Here is a 24,703-nt window from a genome sequence, read left to right on the forward strand (position 1 = left end):
GGTTTCACTCGGAAGTCTCTTGGCTGGACTCATGCTGAAGAACCTTAAAAATCAAACCAAGATGGAGTGACCTAAGCCAATACCATTAAAAACAAGAAGTCACCTTTGCCCCAAATAAAAATTAAAGTTTAAAAATCACAGCCCTAAACTTTTTCCCCCAAAGCTAAAATTAGGTGCAGCTATAAAAATAAGGGACCCTATGCTTAGCTAGCTGCGACACTTGTGCCTGGCTGTGCTAAGACCTAACCCAGTTTGTATGCCTCCTAATACTCAAATAATGGTGTGGGGAGCGGGACACCGCTCTCCCACCAGGGGAACAAAGGGAGCGAGACGTGCCCCCCCCCCCAGGGTGAACAAGATGGCGCTGGCAGGGAAAGGAACTACTAAAGAAGTAAACAACAAAATGGCGACGAGGTGCATGCCTCCCATGTGATCCCGTAGCTGATTGGATAGAAGACGCATGCCTTTCACATGATCAGCTCACGGACTGGACTGTTGTGTGCATGGCCTCCCATGTGATCCCATAGCTGATTGGATAGAAGACGCATGCCCTTCACATGATCAGCTCGCGGATTGGACTGCTGTGTGCATGGACACTATAGTGCTTTTGATTGGTCGCTGCGGGTATATAAACTGTGTGGCTTTGTACTGGGGGCGCTCTCTGGACTCCCGAGTTCAGGAGGCCCCTCTGCGCAGACGCCGAATAAATCCTCTTGCTTTTGCATCAGCTGGTCTGGACTCTGAGTCTCTGGGGTGTGCCTCTCGATGTGTTAACATCCTCACTCCGAGGGTCTAACAACGCAGCCTTCTCTTTGCATGGCCTCTGGGACCCACAGAGAAGGAAGTTCTCTGCTCTCTCTTCTTTCAAGGGCACTGAGCCCATTACGAAGTCTCCACTGTCAGGCCCTCAATAACCCTGCTCACCTCCCCAATACGCCTCATATTGGGGGTTAGGGTTGCAACATACGACTTTGGGGGACACCCAGATACTGAGTCCATAGCAGGGGGCTGGGCATCTGGCAGTGACTGTGGCTGACCTGTGGGGGACTCTGCGTCCTACCCAGTGTGGGGCTGGGGGGGGGGTGGTGACGGAGGTGGCACAGCAGCCTTTGGTGCAGGACGTCAGCAGGGCATTTGGGGGGCCAGGGATGTTGTCTACACTGTTCACCCTCTGTTAGGGACAGAGGGAGAACACACCCCGAGACTCATTACTCATGACCCAGAGGCTTGTGGGTCAGAACATGGCCCTTTAATAACAGCCTGGGGGCCGGCGCCGTGGCTCAACAGGCTAATCCTCCGCCTTGCAGTGCCGGCACACTGGGTTCTAGTCCTGGTCGGGGCGCCGGATTCTGTCCCGGTGGCTCCTCTTCCAGGCCAGCTCTCTGCTGTGGCCAGGGAGTGCAGTGGAGGATGGCCCAAGTGCTTGGGTCCTACACCCCATGGGAGACCAGGAGAAGCACCTGGCTCCTGCCTTCAGATCAGCACTGTGCACCGGCCGCAGCGCGCCAGCCGTGGCAGCCATTGGAGGGTGAACCAACGGCAAAGGAAGACCTTTCTCTCTGTCTCTCTCTCTCACTACCCACTCTGCCTGTCAAAAAAAAAAAAAAAAAAAAAGAAAAAAAAAAAGAAATCCAGGAGCCAAATGCCTTCCCTGGGGCTGCTGAGTGATCCAGCCCAAGGCCTCGCCAAGTTTGCAGGCCCAGGTCTCTGAGGAGTGAGCTGAGTTGGAGCCAGGGGTGGACCTCTCTTGAGTGAGGTGTCTTCTGCTGTGTATAAGTTTAAGCCAAACGTGGAGAATTCGGAAACACCTGTGCCAAGTGAAAAAGACTAGAAAGACTAGCCGCATCTTCAGATTTTAAGTCCTGTTTCCCACACCTGTTGTAGCTGTTTCTCTTCGCACGTGTTCCTTCGTTTCGCTACGGCCCCACGTGGCTGTCACAGGTAGACCTGAGCTGAACCAGGTGAGAATGGAATGGGTTCTGATGGCTCAGACTTCTTCCAGGGGCTTCAAATTTTCTCTGAAAGCGGACTGGAGAGAGACGACTTGGTTGTAGGCGTTTTCCTCCCAAGGTAACAAAGAAATTGTGGACTCTTTGTGGGTTTAGCACAAAAAGCGCACATCCTTCAGGGCTGTAAGCACAGTTGGACCATCTCACAACAGGGAGGGGTGGTGGAGCACAGAGGCAAAGGAGCCAAAACCAAAAAGGAACCGACGCAGAGCTGCCGGGACACCCAGGGCAGCGACCATTGATCACGGTGAGTGACGGACTCTTGCCCAAAGCCGCGCTCACTGAAGGAAAATATTGGCCCCTTCTGAGCCCTTTTACATAAGATGGGCCTTTATGCGTAATTTGTGTTTGGGGGAAAAAAATGGAAAATGTGAGACGTTAAGAGATTGCTCTGGTTTGGAAGGGGTGGCCAGTCGGGCAGAGCGGACACCCCTGCAGGAGAAAGCTGCTGACGGACTGGGGGCACCTGGTGAGCCTTGGTCTTGGGGGAGGGGAGAGGGGACAGGTGATGGTGGGGAGCATGCTGGAGTGGTGCTTCGGTTTATAAAAGGGCGAGAGTCCCAGGAGAGCGCCTTAGCGCAGGGTTACAGGGATCTGGGCTGGTCCAGGCTGGGCTGCAGCAGTGCCTGCCCCGGGTGACTGGGTAGGGAAATCATTAACTGGGTAGCTCTGAGATGCTGGTGATTAATCCTGGGAATGCCCAAAGGCAGGGAATCCTTATATTTTAATTCACTTACACACTGCCAAGTATGTTCAGAAAGCTGATTAACTCAATCGAAACCAATCGTATCTTTAAAATAACAAGACAGAACTACAGGTGGTTAGTCTCGATACAAGCCGGAACCCATGGAAACTTGGTCTTTGGCCCAGTTCGCAAACATGCTTCATCCAGGGTCACAGCCTTCGTGGGAAGAGCGGAAAGGTGGGCTCCCCGCAGCAGTTCTGCCTGCAGGGGCTCAGCAAAGCTGGGGCCAGCTCCTGGAGACCCCGGCAGATCCGAGGCCATAGGCCCAGGAATCACAGGGTATCACAGAAACCTCCTGAATACTTTCTAACACCTTTGAGGCGTTTAATGATTAAAATGAGTTCCACTTCAGAAAACTTCAGAACAAGCTGTAAAAAGTAATTTGCGATTCTCCTTTTCTCTATATCTGAATGTGGTGTTTAATTACTCCATAATAGCTTTCTGTTCTGGTGATTTGTTACAAAAATAGACAAGTCCTTTATCATCATTAAACACCAGGATTAGTAGTTTTTTTTTAAATCAGGAATCATTTAAGTATCTTAAAAGGTTTGAAGAAAAATGGCAGAGAACACTTTTTTAAGTATGAAATTTCAAACACAATGCCTTGATATTTACAATAAATGGGTTCATTCAAATAGTGTATATTTAAAGAGGATTCAAGCCACTGAAATCCTCATCTCTTTAAATCACCCAACAGCTATGTAAGACAAGATTCTGGAAGGGCGCCAAATTACACTTTGTACTGTGCATTCCCTGAGAAGTTGACATCACTGGCGTTTCTCTTCACGCTCTTTCTGAATCCTATGGGATCTGTTTAATTTTTAACGTGGTTACTTTAGCACATGCCGGGGTCCAGCTCTTCATCCAGGTTTGCATCGCTGGGGGCAGCCTTCTTGCCTGCAGCTCTCACAGGTTTCAATCATCAGTCTTCTTTGGCAAGTGGAGAGTATAAACCACTGAGGATCACGGAGGTTTCTCTCTCCTCCCCTCCCCCTCCCCCTCCCCTCCCCCTCCCCTCCCCCTCCCCCTCCCCTCCCCCTCCCCCCCTTTTCTCTCTCTGCTTTCTCTTTCTCTCTCCCTCCTTCCCTCTCTCTCCCCTCCCCTCCTTCTCTTCCTCCCTCTCCCCCTCCCTCCCTCCCTCTCCCCCTCCCTGTCTCTCCTCCTCCCTCTTCCCCTCCCTCTCCCCTCCCTCCTCCCCCCTCCCTCTCTCTTCTCCTCCCCCCTCTCCTCCTCCCCCTCCCTCTGTCCCTTCCCTTTCCTCCCCTCCCTGTCTCTCCTCCTCCCTCTTCCCCTCCCTCTCCCCTCCCTCCTCCCCCCTCCCTCTCTCTTCTCCTCCCCCCTCTCCTCCTCCCCCTCCCTCTGTCCCTTCCCTTTCCTCCCCTCCCTCTCCTCCCCTCCCTCCCCTTCCCCCTCCCTCCCCCTCCTCCCCTCTCTCCCCTCCCCCTCCCTCTCCCCCTTGTCCTCGCCTCCCTTTCCTCCCCTCCCTCTCCTCCCCCCTCCCCTCCCCTCCCTCCCCTCTCCATCCTGGTTACCAGTCTGGTCCCAATGATCCCATCTACTTGACCACTGCAGGCCTGGCCACTTTTGAAGGGTGTTCTGGAACACTCCTGTTTGCGGAAGGAAGTGCTGTTGGTGCACACCTTGGTTGAATTGGTTTTCAGTGAGCTGTGTGCTCAGCTCTTGATTTAGGTGTTGTGGAAATGTGAAGTGATGCCTGTCACAGGGCATTGGCTTTTATATTGTAGTTAGAATTTAAATTTATGGGTGTATTACAACAGATTATTTTTCTTCCCTAAGCAGGTGAGTTAGGAGAAGGCTGGCAGCTGTGTTAAGTGAGGATAGAAGAGAAAGGTCTAGAATTTGGGAGAGGGAAAGGCAAACACTTATTAAGATTGGGAAAGGAAAGCCTGCTTTAAAAAAAAAAAAAAGACTTATTTATATTTGGGGGGAGAGAGAGAACAAAAAAGTGACAGTCTTCCATCTGCTGGTTCATTCCCTAAATGGCTGCAACAGCCAGGGCTGAGCCAGACCAAAGCCAGGAATCGGGAACTCCATCCTTGTTTCCCAGGTGTGTGGCGAGGGCCCAGGCACCTGGCCTATCTTCCTTTTTCCCCAGGCACATAAGCAGGAATCTGTATCAGAAGCAGAGCAGCCAGGATTCAAGCCAGCACTCGGGTATGGGATGCCTGCCTTGCAAGCACTGACTCACCCTGCTGGCACAACACCAGGCCGCAGGGAAGCCCTTTATAATCTGTGTAGCACTGCGAAGTGGATTTGCCTAATGTGCACCCATTTTTAAAATGCTTTCTGTCGGTTATGGATATGTAGTCGGAATCCATGATGAGGTCCGAGTAATCTGAGACCTACTTGGCCTCATGCCTTAAGTGAGGCAAAGGCACAAACTTGTGTCCTGTGTTCTGACATTGAACTGTAACGCTTTAGAGGGAGACAGAGTGTTCGCCGCCATGTTTCCTCATTTCAGCCTCCTCATTTAAGTCTGTAACTTGACCGGCATCTCAGAACCAGCAAGAGAACAGAGCTGGGGCTGGACATCCATCCTGTGGGTCAGCCTTGGGGACTTTGGCCCAGTCACAGGGACAGGTCTTGTGTCTGGCAGCCGGGTGAGGGGAGGGGTGGCCCCTTCCTCACTGGCCCACCTGCCATTGCCACTCTTTACCCTTTTTTAGAAAGGCCCTTGAAGCGCCGCTGTGAGCAGTTTACTCCCTGTCCGGAAGTCTCCCTGGATCCCCATGACATGCAGCGAAACGGGATAGGAGTAGTTATTTTAAACAAACAAAGTCCAAGCTTTCCTGACACGTGATGCAAAACCTTTCCCATCCTGTAATCTAGCGCTCTCCTACCTGTCCGGCTTCCTCTCCATCCCAGATGCTCCACCGGTCCAGATGTTCTGTTGTCTCTGCAGCCCCGCCTTCTGCTTCTGCTTCTGCTCCGGGTGGCCTTGTCTCTAAAGCTTCCTGAATGCCTGGGCCTGTTGCTCGCTTCTGTAAGACTTTGCTTGCAAAGTTTTTTTTAATGTGTGTGTGTGTGTCCCTGAGTTCCTTGCTCTTTTTTTTTTTTTAATATTTATTTATTTGTTTGAAAGGCAGAGTTACAGAGAGGCAGAGGCAGACACGGAGAGAGAGGTGTTCCATCTGCTGGTTCACTCCCAGACTGCTGCAACAGTGCGGATCCAAAATCAGGAGCCAGGAGCTTCTTCCAGATCTCTCATGTGGGTGCAGGGGCCCAAGGACTCCAGTGCCTTCCCAGGCCTTGGCAGAGAGCTGGATCAGAAGTGGAACAGCTGGGACTCGAACCAGCATCCATATGGGATGCCAGCACTGCAGATGGCAGTTCTACTCGCTACACCACAGTGCTGGCCCCTCCTTGCTCTTTTAGTAGAGGAAGGAACCTCTGATCTATTTATATTGGTAGCTTCTAATAGTCACTCAGTGTTTCTAGAGTTGAAACCAGTCTTGTGTGCATCAACAATAACCTTTTCCCGTGCTTGGCAGAGAAGCCAGAATTGACATGTAGCAGCCTTTGTATATGTGCGTCTTCACTGTAACACTTTTCCAGAAACTTCTGAGGAGCAGCTGGTGTCCATGTAGGAAGGCCACTCAGCAGAGTGAGCAGAGCTTGGAACTTTGGCACACAAGAGACTTGGTTTTGTTTGTTTGTTTGTTTGTTTTTTTGACAGGCAGAGTTAGAGAGAGGTCTTCCTTCTGTTGGTTCACTTCCCAGATGGCTGCTATGGCCGGCACGCTGTGCTGATCCAAAGCCAGGAGCCAGGTGCTTCCTCCTGGTCTCCCATGTGGGTGCAGGGCCCAAGGACCTGGGCCATCCTCCACTGCACTCCCTGGCCACAGCAGAGCTGGACTGGAAGAGGGGCAACCGGGACAGAATCTGGCACCTCAACTGGGACTAGGACCTGGGGTGCCGGTGCCGCAGGCAGAGGATTAGCCTAGTGAGCCACGGTGCCTGCCGACCTGATTCTTGAATCCAGTTTCTGCACTGTGGCTCTGAGCAGGTTGTCAGCCTCAGTTTCCTCAACTTCAGAATGAGAGAACATGGTGGGAACATGATGCAGTGGGTTAAGCCACTGCTTGGGAAGCCTGTATTACATATTGGAGTGCCTGGGATCTAATCCCACCTGTGTTTCTGATCCACTTCCTGCCAGTGCACCGGGGAGGTAGCAGATGATGGCCTAAGTACTTGGTTTCCTGCACCCACGTGGGAAACTTGGATGGAGTTCCAGGCTCCTGGCTTTGTTCTGGCCAAGCTCTGTTTATTGCAGGCATTTGGGTAGTGAGTCATTAGATGGAAGACATTCCCCCCCCCCGCCCCACCCCTCTTTTCCACTCTGCCTTTCAAGTAAATAAATAAATACTTAGAACATATTAAAGTGAGATAACAATGCTTTGATTTCAGAGATGCCTTGAGCAGTGCATCAGAGGGTATACGTGTGTGCATGGAGAGGAGCAGGGACTCAGAAAATGGTGGTGCTGAAAGTCGTCCTGAGGGTTCAGGGCTCTGTTTGCGTAGGAACCGTACCTTACACAGGTTTGCAGGGTTGGCAGTAAACACTGGTTAAGACTTCTAGAAAGTGATCAGATAGGTCGGTGATCACTTGCCTTGGACAGATGATTTGGTCAGCTGTGAAGTGGCCAGAAGAAGCCCCTTAGAAATCACGAGTCACAGAGCCAGTTGAGTTTGTTCAAGGAACAACCAAGAAAATGTAGGGAAAAGTGCTGGCTAAGGGTGCCTGTCTGCAAAGCCCCATCATTAGGGAAGACAACACGTTCACAGGTCCTAGATGACGTGAGCAGCTTTGGGGGACGCAGTTTTGCTCACTGTAGCCAAGGACAGAGATGGGAAGGGTCTGGGAGCACTTGGCTGTCCTCTGGAGCACCCCGGCTGGCTTCCTTGGGGTCCTTAGCTGGTAAATGATGAGGAAGACTCCTTTCAGTTCTTTATCAGAGGCCTCCAGAATTTTGATGTCCTGTAATGACATTTCCATTATAATTCCCTTACCTTTGCAAATCCCACCACCCAGAGCTTTCTAAGGCAGCCAAGTGCTTACTGACTACCAGGCCTGCGAGATAATGGCAGTAGTGGGAGGATAGTGGAAAATGAAGGTTTTGATTACCCAGGATCTGAAAAAAGCCCACCTAGAAATAGCCATGTTACAGCCAGTTCTTTTGAAACTGGAAGTCAGGTACATTTTGTAACAACTGCTATAATTTGAAGACGTCTCAAGCCACAAACTGGCTCCAGAAATGGGTTTTGTTCTTTACAGCACAATTTGCCCCAAACATAGGCCCTTTAAAATAACTTGATAGGCTCTCAAAGAGGCCCATCCCAGAGGACAGACTGTGGTATATTTATCTTTGGATACGCTCGGTACTGGGCACGGGGCACGACCTGGATGAGGCGCTAGACCATGGTACTCTGTCTTTCTGAGCGTGTGGAGGAAATGGGCTTAGTGGAACAGGCTGTGAATTAGGCGCTGTATTTCCCCCCTGGACCCATTGTGTGCCTAGCAGAGATGAAGGACCCCAGGATATTTTGTCTCTGGGTCTGTAATGCAAGGGGCAGATAATTAAGCAGATGCTGCCGTCTTCTGTTTCAGCTTATTGGCAATTCTGAACAAAAGTAGATGCAGGAACTGAGGGGTAATCTCTCTGGGAAGACAGGATTCTAGTTTATGTATCTTTTTAGGAAATGGATCTTGGCTTCTATTCCCACAGCAGGCCTCAAGGAGGAGTATTTGTGGAGCGAAAGGGTGTTAGGAGTGCTCGGTGCGTAGGGAGGGTCTTACACTTGGGGTCGGGTAGATCTCACTTTGAATCATGGCTGTGCTACTTAGCACCACGATTCTGGCTGTGTAACTTCAACTCCAAGTCTGTCTGAACTGCGAAGAACGGGAGTGGTAGGATCCGCTGGCTCAGTTCCTTGGGCATTGGTTGGATAAAGGGGCGGTCACCCATTGTGTTCGGAGGCGTCTCAGCTCTGCTGCTGGGTGCTAACATCTTGAACCATCAGCCCCTTCTCTAGCGGGCCATGTCTGTTCCCTCTCTTGCAGCACAGCTGTGCCCCTGGGTTCTTCACAAAGCTCTAGCAGTGCCTTGTTGGGAGCTCGCTCCTGACTTGCAGACCCCCAGTTCTCAGTGCCCGGGGCATGCGCATTGTAGGGAAGAGAGGCAAAACGGCCCAGTCCACGAGTGTGGGGTGGCGGGGAAGCCCTCCCAGATGACACGCAAAGCCCCTTCTGATGAAATCCCTTTGAGCAGACGGCTCCTTTCTGTGAATAGTAGTCTGTCATCTCCGCCTGATTTTTTTTTAATCATTTTCAAAGGACAAGCCTTTTTGATCGTGAGTCTTAAAGAGTTCAGACGAAGTTTTCTGGGCCTGCCTTATTTGGGAAACATTTGTGCTTTGTGAAGACTCGGGCACGCCAATATTTAAAAGACCATCTCGAGCATCGTCCACCCCAGAGCAGAGAACCAAATGGCCGCGGGCAGCAAACAAGGAACCGTTTGTGCCTCATAATTACTGAGCAGCAGGCACTTTATGACTGCCGAGTGGGCCTCAGAGTTAATTACCATTTAGAATTCTGGAAAAGATAATCCTCCCAAACATCGGTGATCAGGAAAGTCTCAACGATTTATTTGTTTGGGAAGATCAATGCTAGATCTTAAAGCAGTTTCAAGATCAGTAGTAGGCTAGTATTCTCCAGTAGAAATAAAATGTGATTTAATATTTTCCAGTCCCTGTTCAAAAAATTTAGAAAAGCCCAGGTGAAAATTTTAGCGATAATCTTTAATCTCAGCCAATATATCATTTCAGCATGTAATTTAATATGGACAATGATTTTTTTAAGGATTAATTTATGAGCTTATTTGAAAGGCAGAGTGAAAGAGAGGCAGGGAGCGATCGCTTGATCTTCCATCTGATGGTTCAGAACCCAGATGGCTGCGACAGCTAGGTTTGGGCCAAGCCAAAGCCGAGAGCCAAGAATTCCCTCCAGGTCTCCTACGTGGTTGCAGGGCCCAAGTACCTAGGTCATCCTCTGCATCAGCAAGAAGCTGGATTGGAAGTGGAGCAGCCTGGACTTGAACTCATGCTCTGAAATGTGATGCCAGTGTTGGAAGCAACAGCTTCACCCGCAGCCCCACTAACGATGATTGACGAGTTATTTCACTTTTATTTGCTGACCACATCTGTGCAGTCCAGTGACTGTTCTTTCATTAGTGCTCATCCCAATTCACTCTCAAGTCCTCAGCCATGTGTGGCCAAGGGCTACCATATTGGACAGCATTGGTGTGGACTGTGGCACTGGGCTATGACCTTGGGAGGAGAGGGGATGCTGTCATTCATCTGGCAAAGCTTTCCCTGTGCCCAGTGAGCTGCCAGCACCTGCAGGTGCGTTTGTAAGATAAAGACCTGGGGTGCAGTTGTGAGGGTCTGCGTGCCTTGCTGTGGCTCACAGGCAGTTTCTTACTGCCTGTCATTAGAAAAGTTTCTGTAACCCACACCTCTTTTCTTTTGTCAAACAGCTTTATTGAGATATAATTCACATACCATATGATTCATCTGCTTAAGGTGTACAGTTCAGTGGCTGTTAGTAAATGCAGAGTTCTGCATCTGCCACAGAATCAATGTTAGAATTTCTTTTAAATTTTTTTATTTTTTGAAAATTATTTTTTAAATTTTATTCCCAAAGAATCCTTTTATTTAAGGAATACAGATTTCATAAGTACAACCTTAGGAACATAGTGATTCTTCCTACCGTACCCACCCTCCCACCCACTTTCCCACCCCTCTTGCTTCTCCCTCTCCCATTCCCAGTCTCATTCTCCACTAAGATACTTTTTTTTTTTTTTTTTTTTTTTGGACAGGCAGAGTTAGAGAGACAGAGAGAAAGGTCTTCCTTTTTCCATTGGTTCACCTCCCAAGTGGCTGCTATGGCCGGTGTGCTGCGGCCGGCGTGCTGGGCCAATCCGAAGCCAGGAGCCAGGTGCTTCTCCTGGTCTCCCATGCGGGTACAGGGCCCAAGCACTTGGGCCATCCTCCACTGCACTCCCTGGCCACAGCAGAGAGCTGGACTGGAAGAGGAGCAACCGGGACAGAACTGGCGTGCCAACCAGGACTAAAACCCAGTGTGCCAGCGCTGCAGGCAGAGGATTAGCCTAGTGAGCCATGTTGCTGGCCCTAAGATACATTTTTGATTAACTTTATACACAGAAGACCAACTGTATACTAAATAGAGTTCAACAATTTGTATTTAAAAAAAAAAAAAAACCTCAACAGTCAAGACAAGGGTTGTTCAAAATCATTGCATCTTTTTTGAAACTGAATTAACTTTAAGGAAGCACCCAAGAATGATACATCTTTTGGGAGCCCTTAGACATAATTATAATACAGCTCTTTGAGGACAGAGGTCTTGCATGGGAAGTTAGTGCACAGTGACTCTTGCCATTAATTTAACAGTTAACACTCTTATAAATGATGTCCCTGATCACCCAAGGCTCTTGACATGAGCTGCCTAGGCTGTGGAAGCCTTTTGAATTAAAAAAAACTCCATCAATATTTTTTGCTTATGGCCATAAGCAAAGTGGAATTTCTCTCCTCCCTACAGAGATAAGTACATCCTTCTTTGACCACTTCTTTTTCTGGGGTCTCACCCACTGAGGTCCTTCATGTAGGACATTTTTTTTGCCACAATGTCTTGGCTTCCCATGGCTGAAATACTCTTGTGGGCTTTTCAGCCAGACCAGAATGCTTTAAGGGCTGATTCTGAGGTCAGAGTACTACTTAAAGCATTTGTTATTCTATGAGTCTGCTGTATTGACTGCTTCCCATGTTGGAGCATTCATTCCTTTTCAATTCTATTATTATTACCAGACCCTTATCCTATTCATATAATCACTTTAACACTTAAGATGGTATTTTTACCATGCAGTTTAAGGGGATTTGGGATCTCATGGCAAGTTTTTGTACCCTTAGAAGTAAGTCCATAGGAATGTATGCAGAACTATATAGCTTTTCAGTTACAAACATCATACACTTCATAATTACAACTTTAGGAACATGGTGATTCTTCCCACCATGCCCATCCTCCCCCTTGCTTGTGACTGAAAGAAGAATGTTTTTATCCCCAAAAAGGAATTAAGTACCCCTTACCTGCCATCTCCCCATTCCCCTGACACCCTCATATCCTCCAACCTTAGGAATCATTAACCTATTTTCTGCCTCTAGATTTGCTCATCTTGGGCCTCTCATATAAATGGAGACATCTGGTATGCCACTGGCTTCTTTGACTTGGCAAAATGTTTTCAGGGTTCATCTGTATTGTAGCATGTATTTGTACTTAGTTTCTTTTTTTTTTTTTTTTGACAAGTCTTCTTTTGTATGGTTATGCAGCATTTTATCCGTTCATCAGTTGATTGGCATTTGGATTATTTCCACTATTTTGAATAATGCTGTCATTAATATATTTGTGTACAAGTTCTTGTGTGGGTGTATTTGCCTTTCTTTGGGATACATACCTGGGAGTGGAATTGTTCGATCAAATGGTAAACTCTGTATTTAATCACCTGAGGGCCTTGCCAGACTCTTCAAAAGTGGCTGCAGTACTTTACATTCCCATCAGCAGTGTATGAGGGTTCCAATTATTTCACATAGACACTAATACTTGTTATTATCCTTGAAATAATCATTATAGCCACTTGTCATAGTCTGTCTGTGCTACTGTATCAAAATACTTGAAAGTGGGTGATTTTATAAAGAATGGGAATTAATTTTCTCCTGATCCTGGAGTATGAGGTGTTCAAGATCAAGGCAGGTTGCCTTATATGATGAGGGCCGCTCTCTGTTTCCAACATGGTGCCTCGTGGCTGCCTTCTCCCAGGGAGGAAAGCTGTGCCAACCACAATGGCTGAAACAGTGCAAGTGTTGGGCATGGCTAGAATTTTTTAAGCCCTTTAACAGGCTGGCACCCTTTTTCTCAGGGAGGTTGTGGTACACCAGCTGTACAAATCCTACATGAAAATGACGTTTGCATTTCTACATGTGCTGGCTTCCAGAGAGTCACGGAGCACCTGTAGTTGGCATTTTGACATTTAATTCCTGGTGTCCATCTACCTGGGAGAAATGCCAACACTTGGGGGATAAAGAGTATGGGTTAACACTTCCAGGCTTCCATTGGTTTACATAGAAAACGTTGGTTCTGCTATCCAAGAAGCGGATACAAGGAAGAGAAAGTGACTGCTGCATTGCTGTAGGTGTTTCCTCATGTCTCTACTTTGGGCTCCACTCTTCCATGCTGGAGGCTGCTGGCTTGGGAAGTGAATCACGATTAGTTTTACTGGGCACTCATGGTCAAGTTCTAGAATCCATGCAAGTATTTCTATTTAGCACAACCAGTATAGTTGCCGGAGTGCCAAAGAATTCTGTTGACCTTAAAGATATCCTGAAATTTAATTTCCTTATTAACCTCTGCCCATATTACCTGCCTCTGAGGCAGCCATTTGCCCTAGTGGACACAACACTGGTTGGGATGCCTGAATCCCGTGTTGGGTGCCTATGTTCAAGTCCTGACTCTGGCTTCCTGCTAACGCAGACCTGGGAGATGACAGTGATGGCCTGAATGGTTGAGTCGAGTCCTCGGCTCCTGGCTTCATCTCGGCTTTTGGGGAGTGACCCAACAGATGAGATCCTGCTCTTTGTCCCCAAGCCACCCCAGCTCCATCTTCCTGCACCCCTTGAATAAAAAGTGACCTGCTTCTATTAACTACCTTCCTTGTGAGTCGCCTGAATCTTTGCTGCTCCATTACATTTCCTTGTTTCGTATTTTTCCTGCATTCCTTTCTTTTGGAGTTCTTTTATCCAGCTTTCATCCCTCTCTATTCCCTTGCTTTTTCCTTAAAAGGAAGAGTTAAGTGTTTTTTGTTTTTTTTTTTTAAGATTTATAGAGAGATCTTCCATCTACTGGTTCACTCCCCAGATGGTTACAACGGCCAGTGCTGGGCAATGCCAGAGCCAGGAGCGTTATCTGGGTCTCACATGGGTTCCCAGGCCTTTAACAGAGAACTGGATTGGAAGTAGGGCAGCCAGGATCTGAACTGGTGCCCATCTGGGATGCTGGCATTACAGGCAGTGGCTTTACCCACTGCACCACAAGGCTGGTCCAAGAGTTGCTTCTCTCTCTCTCTCTCTCTCTCTCTTTTTTTTTTTTCTTTTTGTGAAGTTCAAAAACAGATATACAGCTAGGTGGTTTCTTTAATTGGACCTGAAATCCACTGATAGTAATGTTACAGAAAAATGTATTTGGGGGTCTAGAGACAGATATAGGATATTAAAAGTATTATACATATAGCTTCTCTCTCTGGGTCGTCTTAGAGAATGAGTTTACTTGTTCATGCCTCCTTCCACGTGTCCATTGAGAGAGAGTGTAGCACAGTGGTTGAGAGTTTGGGCTTGGGTCAGATCCCAGCTCAATTGCTGTCCTGTGACCCTTGAAAGCTACCATTGATCTCTCTGGGGCTGTGCCTCCTTACCTTTAAGAGGAGGATGATAATAGCTCCCTTTTTGGGTGATTGAGATTAAAACCATCTATGCAAAGGACTTAACATAGCTTCTGGTAAGCAGAAAGCTTTGAAAACATATTAGTTGTTGTTAACATGTGCCTACTAGGGTCTAATATCCAGACCTGGACCATGGAGCTGCAGTGCGCAAAGCATTCCTGGCATCATGGCGCCTTGCATTTAGTTAGAAGCAGAGAAAGAGAAAACGCCAACTGTGTTTTCTCAGTCTGAACTGAGTTAGTGCACCAAGGAAATGGGCAGGTGGCTTGGGAGCCATCGTGCTCAGATGATTTGTCCAAGGCAATTTATAGCAGAGCCAGGCCAGACCATGCAGCCCCTGCACGGAGGCCAGGCCAGAGTACATCCCGCCGCCAGACCGCCTCCTGTGAGACTCGGCTCCGTTTCGTGAGGATCAACAGTGCTTGATGTTGGGGCAGCCTCTTAGAAGTCAGCTTTAATTGTCTCTGGTTCCTGCGAGCTCTCCTGATAGTAATTTGTGCCAAGCCATCAGAATAATGATGATGGCCATTGTCTTATGTTGACTTTTAAAGTTGTCCATCCTGATAATAATGACCCAGCCAAGAGAGAGATTTATTCTGCTGGACAGTTGTAAATACACAGTTTGGATTTAAGAGGCTGGGTTACCAATCTGATTAAAGCCTGGATCTCAAAGACCTGGTTGAGGACTCTGTCTGTGATAAGATTAATCAGTTGATTTGGAGGTGGAGGTGAAAGGGCATGTTTCTAGAAGTATGTGTTCGGTGGATGGGTAGGAGACTTAGAGATTGATTCAAGGAGGCACTGTAACCTTAAGGGTTTCACATAGCTTGTAATTTATCCGTAATGGGAAAAATACCTTACCACTGAGATAACATCTTGGGGTAAATTTGAAATCACAGGCTGTATTATGGATGTGTTTGTGGATGCGTGTGAATTGCAGGGGATGGATTTTTTCTGTGCATGTAATTTAGCATAGCTAAGATGATGAATAAGCTATATGCAATAAGAGCCCATTGGATATGATGTGTGTAATTTTAGACTCGAAACCAGCGCGGTTTAGAACTCGCAGGGACCTCCGAGATCATCTTGTACAAATTGTTTTGCAGAAGGGGAACTGAATCCCAGAGACTGTGCGTGGCTTTCCCTGTGGTGCCAGCTGGAACCCAGATATTTACACTGCTGTGTTCAGAGACTGTAGAATATAAGGCTTGATCCCCAGGGGTGCGCTTTTAGTGTTTTGCCAATAGTGGGTTTATGTCATAATCAGAGCTACAATGGGATGGACCTTTGCATACTAGGTGCTTAATAAAAATGCTTTCTGGTGACTACTAATTAGTACTTAATTATGTAAGTTTAGGGAAATTAGAGTGTTATTTGTCGACCTCTTTTTTTGTTTGGGCTATTACTGTGACTTCTTCTGATTTCTAAGTTAGTGGATTCAAAAGAATTCAGAGAAAGTCATGTATGCTGTTCCTTTCAAAGAAAAACATTGGTTGCCAGAGAGACGGAGTTTAATATAGTTTCATATCATAGAGATTTTAATAATGCAGTCTAAAGTATTTGTACATGAATTCATTAAGCCCAGATTAGTCTTATTATAATTACTCAAAAAGTAATTCAATTTAAGAGAAAACATTTTAAATGGATATAAAATACACTGTTAGCTGGGAAGCCATACTGTTCTATTTTATCAGCTCCATAAAGTACTAGCAGACTTGAACATATCTTTCATAGTATACAGAATGCAATCATAAAAAGTATTATTCCTAAATCTATTTTTTATGTTCTTTCAGTAGTTAAGAGCTTTATCCCCCTGTGCTAGGAGTGAGATATACTAGGGATAGAATGTCATAAAAATGTTAGGGACTTTTACTAGCTCCTGTCCCTTGCTGTGCCTTCCCAAGTCATTGTAGGCTGATGGGTTACAAGCACACAGCCCGCGATTGATGTCAGCAGCACAGTCGCTAGTCGGTGTAGCAGGAAGATACCTCAGGCTCTTTTTCCCCTTATCCACAAATAAAAGACATTTCCTGAGCGCTCTGTGCCTTCGGAGGTACAACAATGCCAGGCAAAGCACTGGTCTTCATCTCCAACGTGATAAAAGGTGAGGGGAGGCCAGGAGCAAGGAAGGCGAGAGAACTTTCCCTGGCCTGCACCCAAAACCAGGCAGAGAAGAAAAAGGAGAGCGAGATTACAGACCACCCGGTTTCACGGACGGGGTCGTCTTTGGCAGGGAGGGCTGGAGCCAAGATGCGAGGCTTCACCGCCGGTGCCTAAAGCGATTACCGGGACTTGCTGGGGGTCTGTTCGGCCAGAGCTGCCTGCCTGTGCCTGGAGGAAGCGGGAGGGTCATGGATATTGGCTGTGTGGCCACCAGGCTGCCTGAGCTGTCTGGCTTCGGAGACACAGAAAACTAATCACAGCCCTGTGTGGTGCCACTGAGGCCGGGCCGGGCGCTCTGGAGGGGCCCTGGACTCCGGCAAGGCACCGACGGGAAGGGGATCTGCTTATGTGGTTTCTTGTCCTCAGACTTTGATTTATGCCATAAAATGGTGGAACCTCCGCTCAGGCAAGTTCTTTCTAGAACCCCACTCTCGGGAGCAGAGCTGTGCCCTTGCATGGGTGGCCAATTCAGCTGCCTGCTTGCAGCCCCCACCTCTTTGGATCTTTAGCCACGAGGGGTGTGGTGCTGAGTCCCAGGGCAGGGCTGGCTGAGCGGCTTCAGTGGTAGCCTTGAGAAACAGTGGTGGGCCAGGGGGACACCGCCTATGGGCGGAATGGGTACTGGAAAGCAAGGGCCAGGCCCTGGGCTCCAGCAACCTCTGGATTCTGCTCTCAGCCTCTTGAGTTCCTGGTGTTTTTAGGATGTCCTTGGACCTCTGATCTCAAAGCCTCAAACCAATTCATTCCTAAGGCACAACTTGAACTGCCTTGGGCTTTAATGGCAGGCAGCTGCGTGATGACCGGGAGGAATTAACACATTTTATTTTAATGAATTTTCCTCTTACGATCCTTGCACAGTCCTGAGCGAGTCACAGAGGGTTTGCAAGCAGTAGGCAATCAACAGAAGTTTGTGGAATCGTAAAATCTGTAGAAGACCTACAGACCAGCTATGGGGCGGTCTATGTATTACCTGATTGGGTCTCTATAGCAACTTATGAGGAAGCACAAACATTGGCGATTGTTTCTGGCATGTTGGTGAAGAGAAAACCAAGGATTGGGGACATTAAAAAACTTGCCCAAGATCACACAACCAGATGTGGAAGGAGCGGTGACTTCAGAACTTTTGTTACCCTGTTCCGTTGCTTGTTACTGTGACAATATTGACTGCTGCTTATTGAGTGTGCACCGTGAGCCAGCCGAGTGCTGACCCTTCACGTCTATGGTCTTGGTTGTCTTCACAGGAATTCTGAAAGACAAGTTTTCTTGTCCTCATTTCACTGAGACCCGGTGAGTTGAACAGCTAGTCCAGGATAGGTAGGAAGGCAGCCTCGCTGGGATTGAACTGAATTTTTGAGTGTTTCATGTTCTTTATGTTCAGTAAATCCAACTTGACCCTCATGATATCCCTTGTGGTAGATAAAAAGCTTATTCTTACCGCCTCCATTTTTTTTAAAAAAAGGATTTATTTATTTAATTGAAAAAATTACTAAGAGAGGGAGAGGTCTTCCATCCACTGATGGACTCCCCAGATGGCAGCAACGACCTGGGCTGGGCCAGACCAAAGCTAGGAACCAGGAGCTTCATCCGGGCCTCTCATGTGGGTGCAGGGGCCCAATTGCTTGGACATCCTCTGCTGCCTTCCCAGGTACATTAGCAAGGAGCTGGATTGGAAGTGGAGCAACTGGGAAATGAACTGGTGCCCCTATGGGATGCTGGCCTTGCAGGCGGTGGCTTAATCCACTACACCACAGTGCCAGCCCACCACCTCCATTTTATAGATGATGAAATAGGCCAGGAGAGATTGATTATCCTCGGTTTCTACTTAATAAGGGGCTCCAGCCGAATCCCAGCTCTCTGGGATCCAGTGGTCCTCATCGTGTGTTGGCATATTTGGGAGCACAGAGGGGAGTAACACTGCCCGTACTGGGAAAGTCACCTGCCTGTTGGGACCTGGGCTTTGTCAACTTAAAGCATGGCTGTTCCAAAGGGCTGGCATTCAGCAAGAAGGGAGGCATGTGTGGGCCTTCCTTTTCAACACAGGGAAGAAAGAATTTTCTCCATTCACAGAGGACTGCAGAAGTGTATAGGCTGAATTCTAGCTACTCTTCACGTCCATGTTCAGAGCTTACTGGATTTTGAAATTTGATGGTGGTGGGGCAGCTCCACTGATCTTGAATTTGACTTTGTTTAATGGTGAACCTGACCCCATTCAAGGAAGCAGCATTCATTCCAGCTGTTCTCTAGCTCCCATCCTTAGCCCTGGTTGATTGAGTCCCAGTCAAATTCACAGTGCTTTCCTGTAAAAGCACTTGTACTTAAAAACAGAGATTTCTTTCTGTAGCTCAAACCACAGGAGAACTTGCAAGACAGCTGTCTCCCCAGGTGAGACTTCTTAAATGGGAGTTAAGTGCATGCATTTTCAAGAAACTAAACTCCCCTCATATATAATTTAACCTGGAAAAGAAAGCAAAATGGTGAGAGCAGTATGAATTACATTGTTTGAGAACTGGTAACTTTACCTCCCCCAGTCATAAGGAAGTCATGCACACTTGCCCTGTTTGGCATATCTTTAATGCTGTGGAGTGTGAGCTAAGTGTGATATTGTAATAATAGTGAGGTTTCTCTAACCATAGTTATGGACTGTGGATTGAAATAGTAAATGGCTCCTAGCAGACTGAATGGGCAATAAGACTGCCATCCACTAGTGCTCGTAAAACAAAGTGATAGATAAATAAAGGGGAACCAACTCACTTAACCCACGCAGCTCTGAGCACTGCTAATTATTAACCCAGGCACAAGAGGGGGGTTCACCCGGAGTGCGGTTAAATCATTTTTAATCGTGGTAAACACTAGCCATGTGGACGAGCAGCACTCAGGAAAGTTTTTAATCAGCCATGTTTAGGAATCACCTCGCTTAATTGCCATAACTTATTAATACTAATAAATAATCTGGTCTTTTTATGGCCCCAGTCTCTGGAGGACGCAGTGCATTAAGGATCTCTACGACGTGAATCTCAGTAGCTGTGGGGGAGGGGCACACATCCTGATGCTCCTTTCCAATGGAAGACGTTGGACTTGGGGCTCAGGGAGGCGAATCTGAATTCTTTCTGACTTCCTGCTTCCCATATCTGTGTCACCATCTTGCTACATAGGCCCATCCATCCATCTCTGGGATCAGAATGGCTCCCGGGGCTGGGGGTGGGGCTGGAGAACAGGCTTGCTTTGTTCACACGGATAATTAGGGCTGCGGTTTCCTCCCTGGGGAAGTGAGCGTGAGCAGAGCTTTGTCTGAAGGAGTTCATTTCCTCTGCACAAGTGTCCCCGGTGTCCTTTGGGCTCAACTTGATGGAAGCTAGAGTGACCACTGGCAACTCTGTGTTTGCGTGCTTTCCAATTCCTGTAGACACGAGGGCACCAAGTCTTGTTCCCGGAGTGATTCCGCACAGCAACAGGTGGGAAAGTGATCCTGCAAATGATTCAGCTTCACCTCGCCGGCACCAGGTGGGGTGTTGGTCTGCCTCGGTTCTTGCTCAGGGAGGATGAGCTCAGGGTGCAGGTTGCTGATTCCCAGGCGTTCAGAGTTCTTCGTGGTTGGTTAGACCGGAAGGGGAGTATCGCACTCACATTTCAGGTCCTTTGATTTTCACAGGTGACTGCTTCTCCTGGTTTGGGACATGTGTGTTGGACATGAACGTCAGAGCAAGAGTGTTGAGAGTATTTCTGTGGATACCATCCTCTGACATCCACGATTTGTGGAGGGGTGGGCAGAGGGTAAAATGTAGCCATGAACACAGAAACAACTATTTCTACCTTATCTCTCGTTCTGCCGCTCATGAAGTATTTGAACCTGAGCCTGGGTAGCTCTTTCTGTCTGGAAAAGTGAGATTTTAAAGATGGTATGCAAGCCATTATTATACAGAGCAAAAAGCTAAATGATGCTGTGAGCAGAATGATTTATACCAGAGACCACAAAGGATATACATTCAGAGTGTAAATTACAAGATAACTCATGTGCAAAATTGTTGCAATATTTATACTCATGTTTATTAAAATTTACATTTGAATAAAAAGGTGCAAAATGTAAATAAGGCTGAAAAGGAATAGCTGAAAAAAATCTAAAAGCGTTTACTCGCATATGAAAGAGTTTTTGGAATAGAAGGTATGAATAGTGCTCTCTGCAGACTTGCCTGCTACAGTGTGAAACACACAAAAGGAAGTGGTGAGGAGTAAGGGCATGTATCCCTGCCCGAGGTCCCTTCCTCCATGCCCACCCATACTTGCCTGTGGTTCACATCAGAAGAGGATTTCGAAGGAAATGGCCCTTGTCAAAAGCCGTGAAGAGAAAGTGGAGGATGCTGGATGATGTCGAGACTGGATCTGTACTGGAAAGACTAATTTTATTTCACTGATGTTTTCAAGGTTGGCAATTTTTGTCCGTGTTCATCCGAGGGGAACGATAAATCTCTAATGTGTACCTGCTAATAACAGTGATGAGCTTTTTGTGCTGCCTGTGGGTACTGTGACTCTCCTGTAATCCTGGCTCAGATTTGAACCTCACGTGTGACCTTGAAAATAAAAAAGCTCTTCATTAGCTGGGGCTCAGTTTCCTCATCTGTCGCATAGGGGTCAGGACCAGGCGAGTGTAGGGACTGCCCGGCCCCCGTTCTCTGCCTCCTGGGGCGACCGCACCATACCTGGCAGTGAGGACCATGAGGTGATTAAGATGCTTTGCTCTTGTCCTCAGGAGCTCATGGTCTACATAAATAACTAATTATAATATGAGCACTAATTGCAGCATGCACAAATTACTTTAGGAGTACAGAGCAGAAACAGCGACTTCCCTCTCTGTGGGGAGAGACTTCACAGCGGCGGTGACATTTGAAGGCTGGGTAGGAGGGCTTCTCCAGGTGTGGGGGCCGGTCCGAGGGTGGGTGGCTCACACCGCGGGGTGCAGGAAGCCTACTGGTGTGAAAGTGGTGTATTTTGGGAGCTGCACGAGGTCCTTCTCTCAGCTTTTGGGTGGTGGCATTCTACACGCTGCTGGATTAGAATTTGAATGATAAATTAGTACACTAAATACTGTATACATAGGACAGGCAAGGCTGTAGGGTCGTGGCACCAATGTGGCCCCTGCCCAGCCTGGCTGGCTGTCTTGCGTGTGAGTGAGTGAGTAATATTTTAGCCAAATCTCTTGGAATTGTGAGCTTGCAATGTGTCTCACCTGTGCCATAGCCGCCAGCCTGGGTGTGCCCTGGAAGTCTGTGTAGTGATGTGAATGCACCTCTCACAGGGGTCCTGTGTACCCAGGCGGGATGGAAAAGCGGGTGTTTGCTTCTTGCTGTCTGTTTCATCCTCGCCACTCGTGGGCCCTCCGTTCTTTGTGACCTCGTTGGAGCTGCTATTTCAAGTGATGACTGACAGCACAATTAAAGTTGATGCATAGCTCTCTGTTTTTGTTTTTAAAGGTTTGTTTATTTCATTTGAAAATCAGGGTTACAGAGACAGGAAGAGACAGAGAGAGACAGAGAGAGAGAGAGAGAGAGAGAGAGATCTTCCATCCGCTGGTTCACTACCCGGATGGCCACAACATCCAAGGCAGGGCCAGGCCAAATCCAGGAGCTTCCTCTGGATCTCTCAGATGGGTGCAGGGACCCAAGTACTTGGGCTATGCTTTTCCAGGCCACGGCGGAGAGCTGGATCAGAAGTGGAGAAGCTGGGCCTTGAACTGGTGCTCATATCAGATGCTGGCACTACAGGCGGTGGCCTTGCTCACTACGCCACAGCGCTGGCCCCTCCAATTGCTTTTAAATAAAAATATCATGGAGCAAAATTGAATATATAATCAAGTCAGCTTATGTACCTGTGGGCATGTGTGCAGCTGCATGAAGACAGATCTGTGATGAATTTCCTGGCTCCTGGTTCTGGATCAGCCCAGCTCCAGCTGTTGCAGCCATTTGGAGAGTGAACCAACAGATGGAAGACCTCTCTCTTTGCCTCCCCCTTTCTGTAACTCTGCCTTTCAAATAAATAAATAAATAAAAATCTTAAAAATAAAAAGCAATTGGATTCTTAAATAATTCTTTAAATGGCTGCACAATAATCCCTTGTATGGTGTATAGTATTTTTGGTTTGATTCCCTATCGACTAAATGGCCAATATTATAAATAATACTGTGATGAACATCCGTGAAGGCTGCTTTTATAATTTTAGTTATTTCAGTAGGTTAAAGTCACAAATGTGGTAGCATTGGGTCACAGAATGTATGTTTAACATTTCTGCATGTACTATCAAACCTTTTTCTAGAAGTTTTGTACCTTTCTACAATCCCACTGGCTGTGCAGGAAGTGGCTCAAGTATGAATGGTGCTGTCTTGTCGTCACTGGTGCTTTCTGCCTTCAGATTACTAGATGAGAGATCGTGATTGGATGAGAGTGCTGGGGGTGTCTGCAAGGTGGTAGAAGCAGAGTGAACCTGAATGCACAGGGGAGATGTCAGAAAGTCCCAGGCCTGTGCACCTGTGTTCCCCAAAAGATACGGATCACAGTTCCGTGTTGCCAAACATTGAAAATAACCCAGCTCTTCACAATAAATTATAGTCTAATCGCACAGTGAATTGCTGTACAATGTGAGAAGGAGTGAGCTACCATGTGCTACAGTGTGGATGACTCCCACAAGCACTCTGAACAGAGAAGCCAGAAATAGAAAAAGTATTCATGCCCTAGAAGTCCATTTATACCAAAATCAAAAACAGGTTAAAATGAGTTAATGGTCTTAGAAATCAAGTTAGTGATTACCCTGAGGGGTAGCATTAGTGACTGCTTGCTTGTGTTTGGGCCAGATGTGTGTTCCCTAGAGCCAGATAGAATGTTTGGCACAGAGCAGCCTCTCAAATATTTGCTGAAAAAAATACATTAATGGTTTTCACCTTTATTATAGATTTTGACCTAGGATTATTAGTAGTAATATTATTAGTTGTGGGTTATGATGCAGAGAATTCATAGATATGTTTATGTGATTTAGATATGGAACTAATTCATAGGCCCTTCGCTATTTATTCTCTTACCTGCCACTGTTGGTTTTGCTGCAATTTATAAATTAGTTATGCAGGTCATAACTAATATGCAGGTAAGGAGATAGTTTATGGAATCAGACTGGGGTTCAATCCTGAGCCTAGGTTTGCTCCTCCATGGTTTTGGAATCACTTAACCTTCTGGGACCATTCCCTCATCTATAGAATGAGACTAGTACCTACTTTATGGGACTGTTACGAACATAATAGTGTTAGTGTCACCACCAATGGTTCTATGTTTGCTGTGTGCCAGGCACTGTTCTAAGCCGTAAAGCGCATGTGGCATCATATATTTAACCTTTCCAGGACTTTTATCTGTGTTGTGGTTTAGGGAACCATAATCCATAAGAGTTAGTAAGTGCCAAGCTGAGATTCAAGCCCAAGCTGTCTATTCTAGAGCCTGCGCTCTTAACCACTGCCTCTGGAGTTAAAGGAAATAGGGCACAAAGGCGGCTTAGAAAAATCAGCACATTAGCTGTGATATTGCGTTGTCCTCTGCAACATCCTTATTAACGTGTTTCTCCTCTCTCTTTCTCTCTCCTCCCCACCCCCTCCCCAATGTTTCCTCTCTCCTGGCAGATGTCTTTCAGCAAGGTAAGTCTCTGCCTCCTGCCTGTTCTTCTATTTGTGCTTTTTGGATTATGAGGCTTTATGTCACGTGGACTTTAGAGGACATGATGTGGACAGTGGCCTGAAGTGCCATGGGCCTCTGGTGTTTGGCCTCTGGTGTTGCTTCTGAACCATGCTTGGGGGTAGCAGGGGAACTGGACAGGGCAGGGGTGATTGGGCCCTGGCAGGGGGCAGGGATGCTGGTGAGACTAGTGAGGAACAGGTGTCTCTTTGGGTGGGGGAAGGGAGGTCCCTGACCCTCAGTGCTTCTGTGTTCAGGGCAGCGGCTGCGTGGTCAGGGCTCTCCATGCCAGTGCCAGCAGTGGAGGTGTGTTTGCCGAACAGACACACTGCTGTCGTGGAGGTGTAGACAAGACCAGAGCTGGCTGGCCACTTTGTAGCTCACAACCTCTCCAACTGGGTCTGTGACTGAGACAGAGCCAAATGAGAGCCTGAGTGTCACCTCTTTCACCAGCCAAGGTCAAGTATTCCTGATCCACATGGCGTGTTCTGGCCCATATTC

The 24,703-nt window shown here is 47.5% G+C and overlaps 1 protein-coding gene across 16 annotated transcripts in view; it reads left to right on the plus strand.

Moving 5' to 3' along the window:
• Window positions 1–24,703, plus strand: part of GFRA1 (GDNF family receptor alpha 1) — a 232,134-nt gene that overhangs the window by 39,808 nt on the left and 167,623 nt on the right. For 7 of the 16 annotated variants that reach the window (XM_089313977.1, XM_089313975.1, XM_089313976.1 and 4 more), the window contains one exon: window positions 24,151–24,165. The exons of 6 other annotated variants lie outside the window; for them this stretch is intronic. In XM_089313977.1, coding sequence (XP_089170103.1) covers window positions 24,151–24,165 — 15 coding nt within the window. 3 more of the 16 variants (XM_089313986.1, XM_089313985.1, XM_089313983.1) reach the window with 3 other exon arrangements.

Source organism: Oryctolagus cuniculus, chromosome 15 (assembly GCF_051225735.1).
Source record: "Oryctolagus cuniculus isolate XC-2025 breed Fujian yellow rabbit chromosome 15, ASM5122573v1, whole genome shotgun sequence".
Taxonomy (NCBI): Eukaryota; Metazoa; Chordata; class Mammalia; order Lagomorpha; family Leporidae; genus Oryctolagus; species Oryctolagus cuniculus.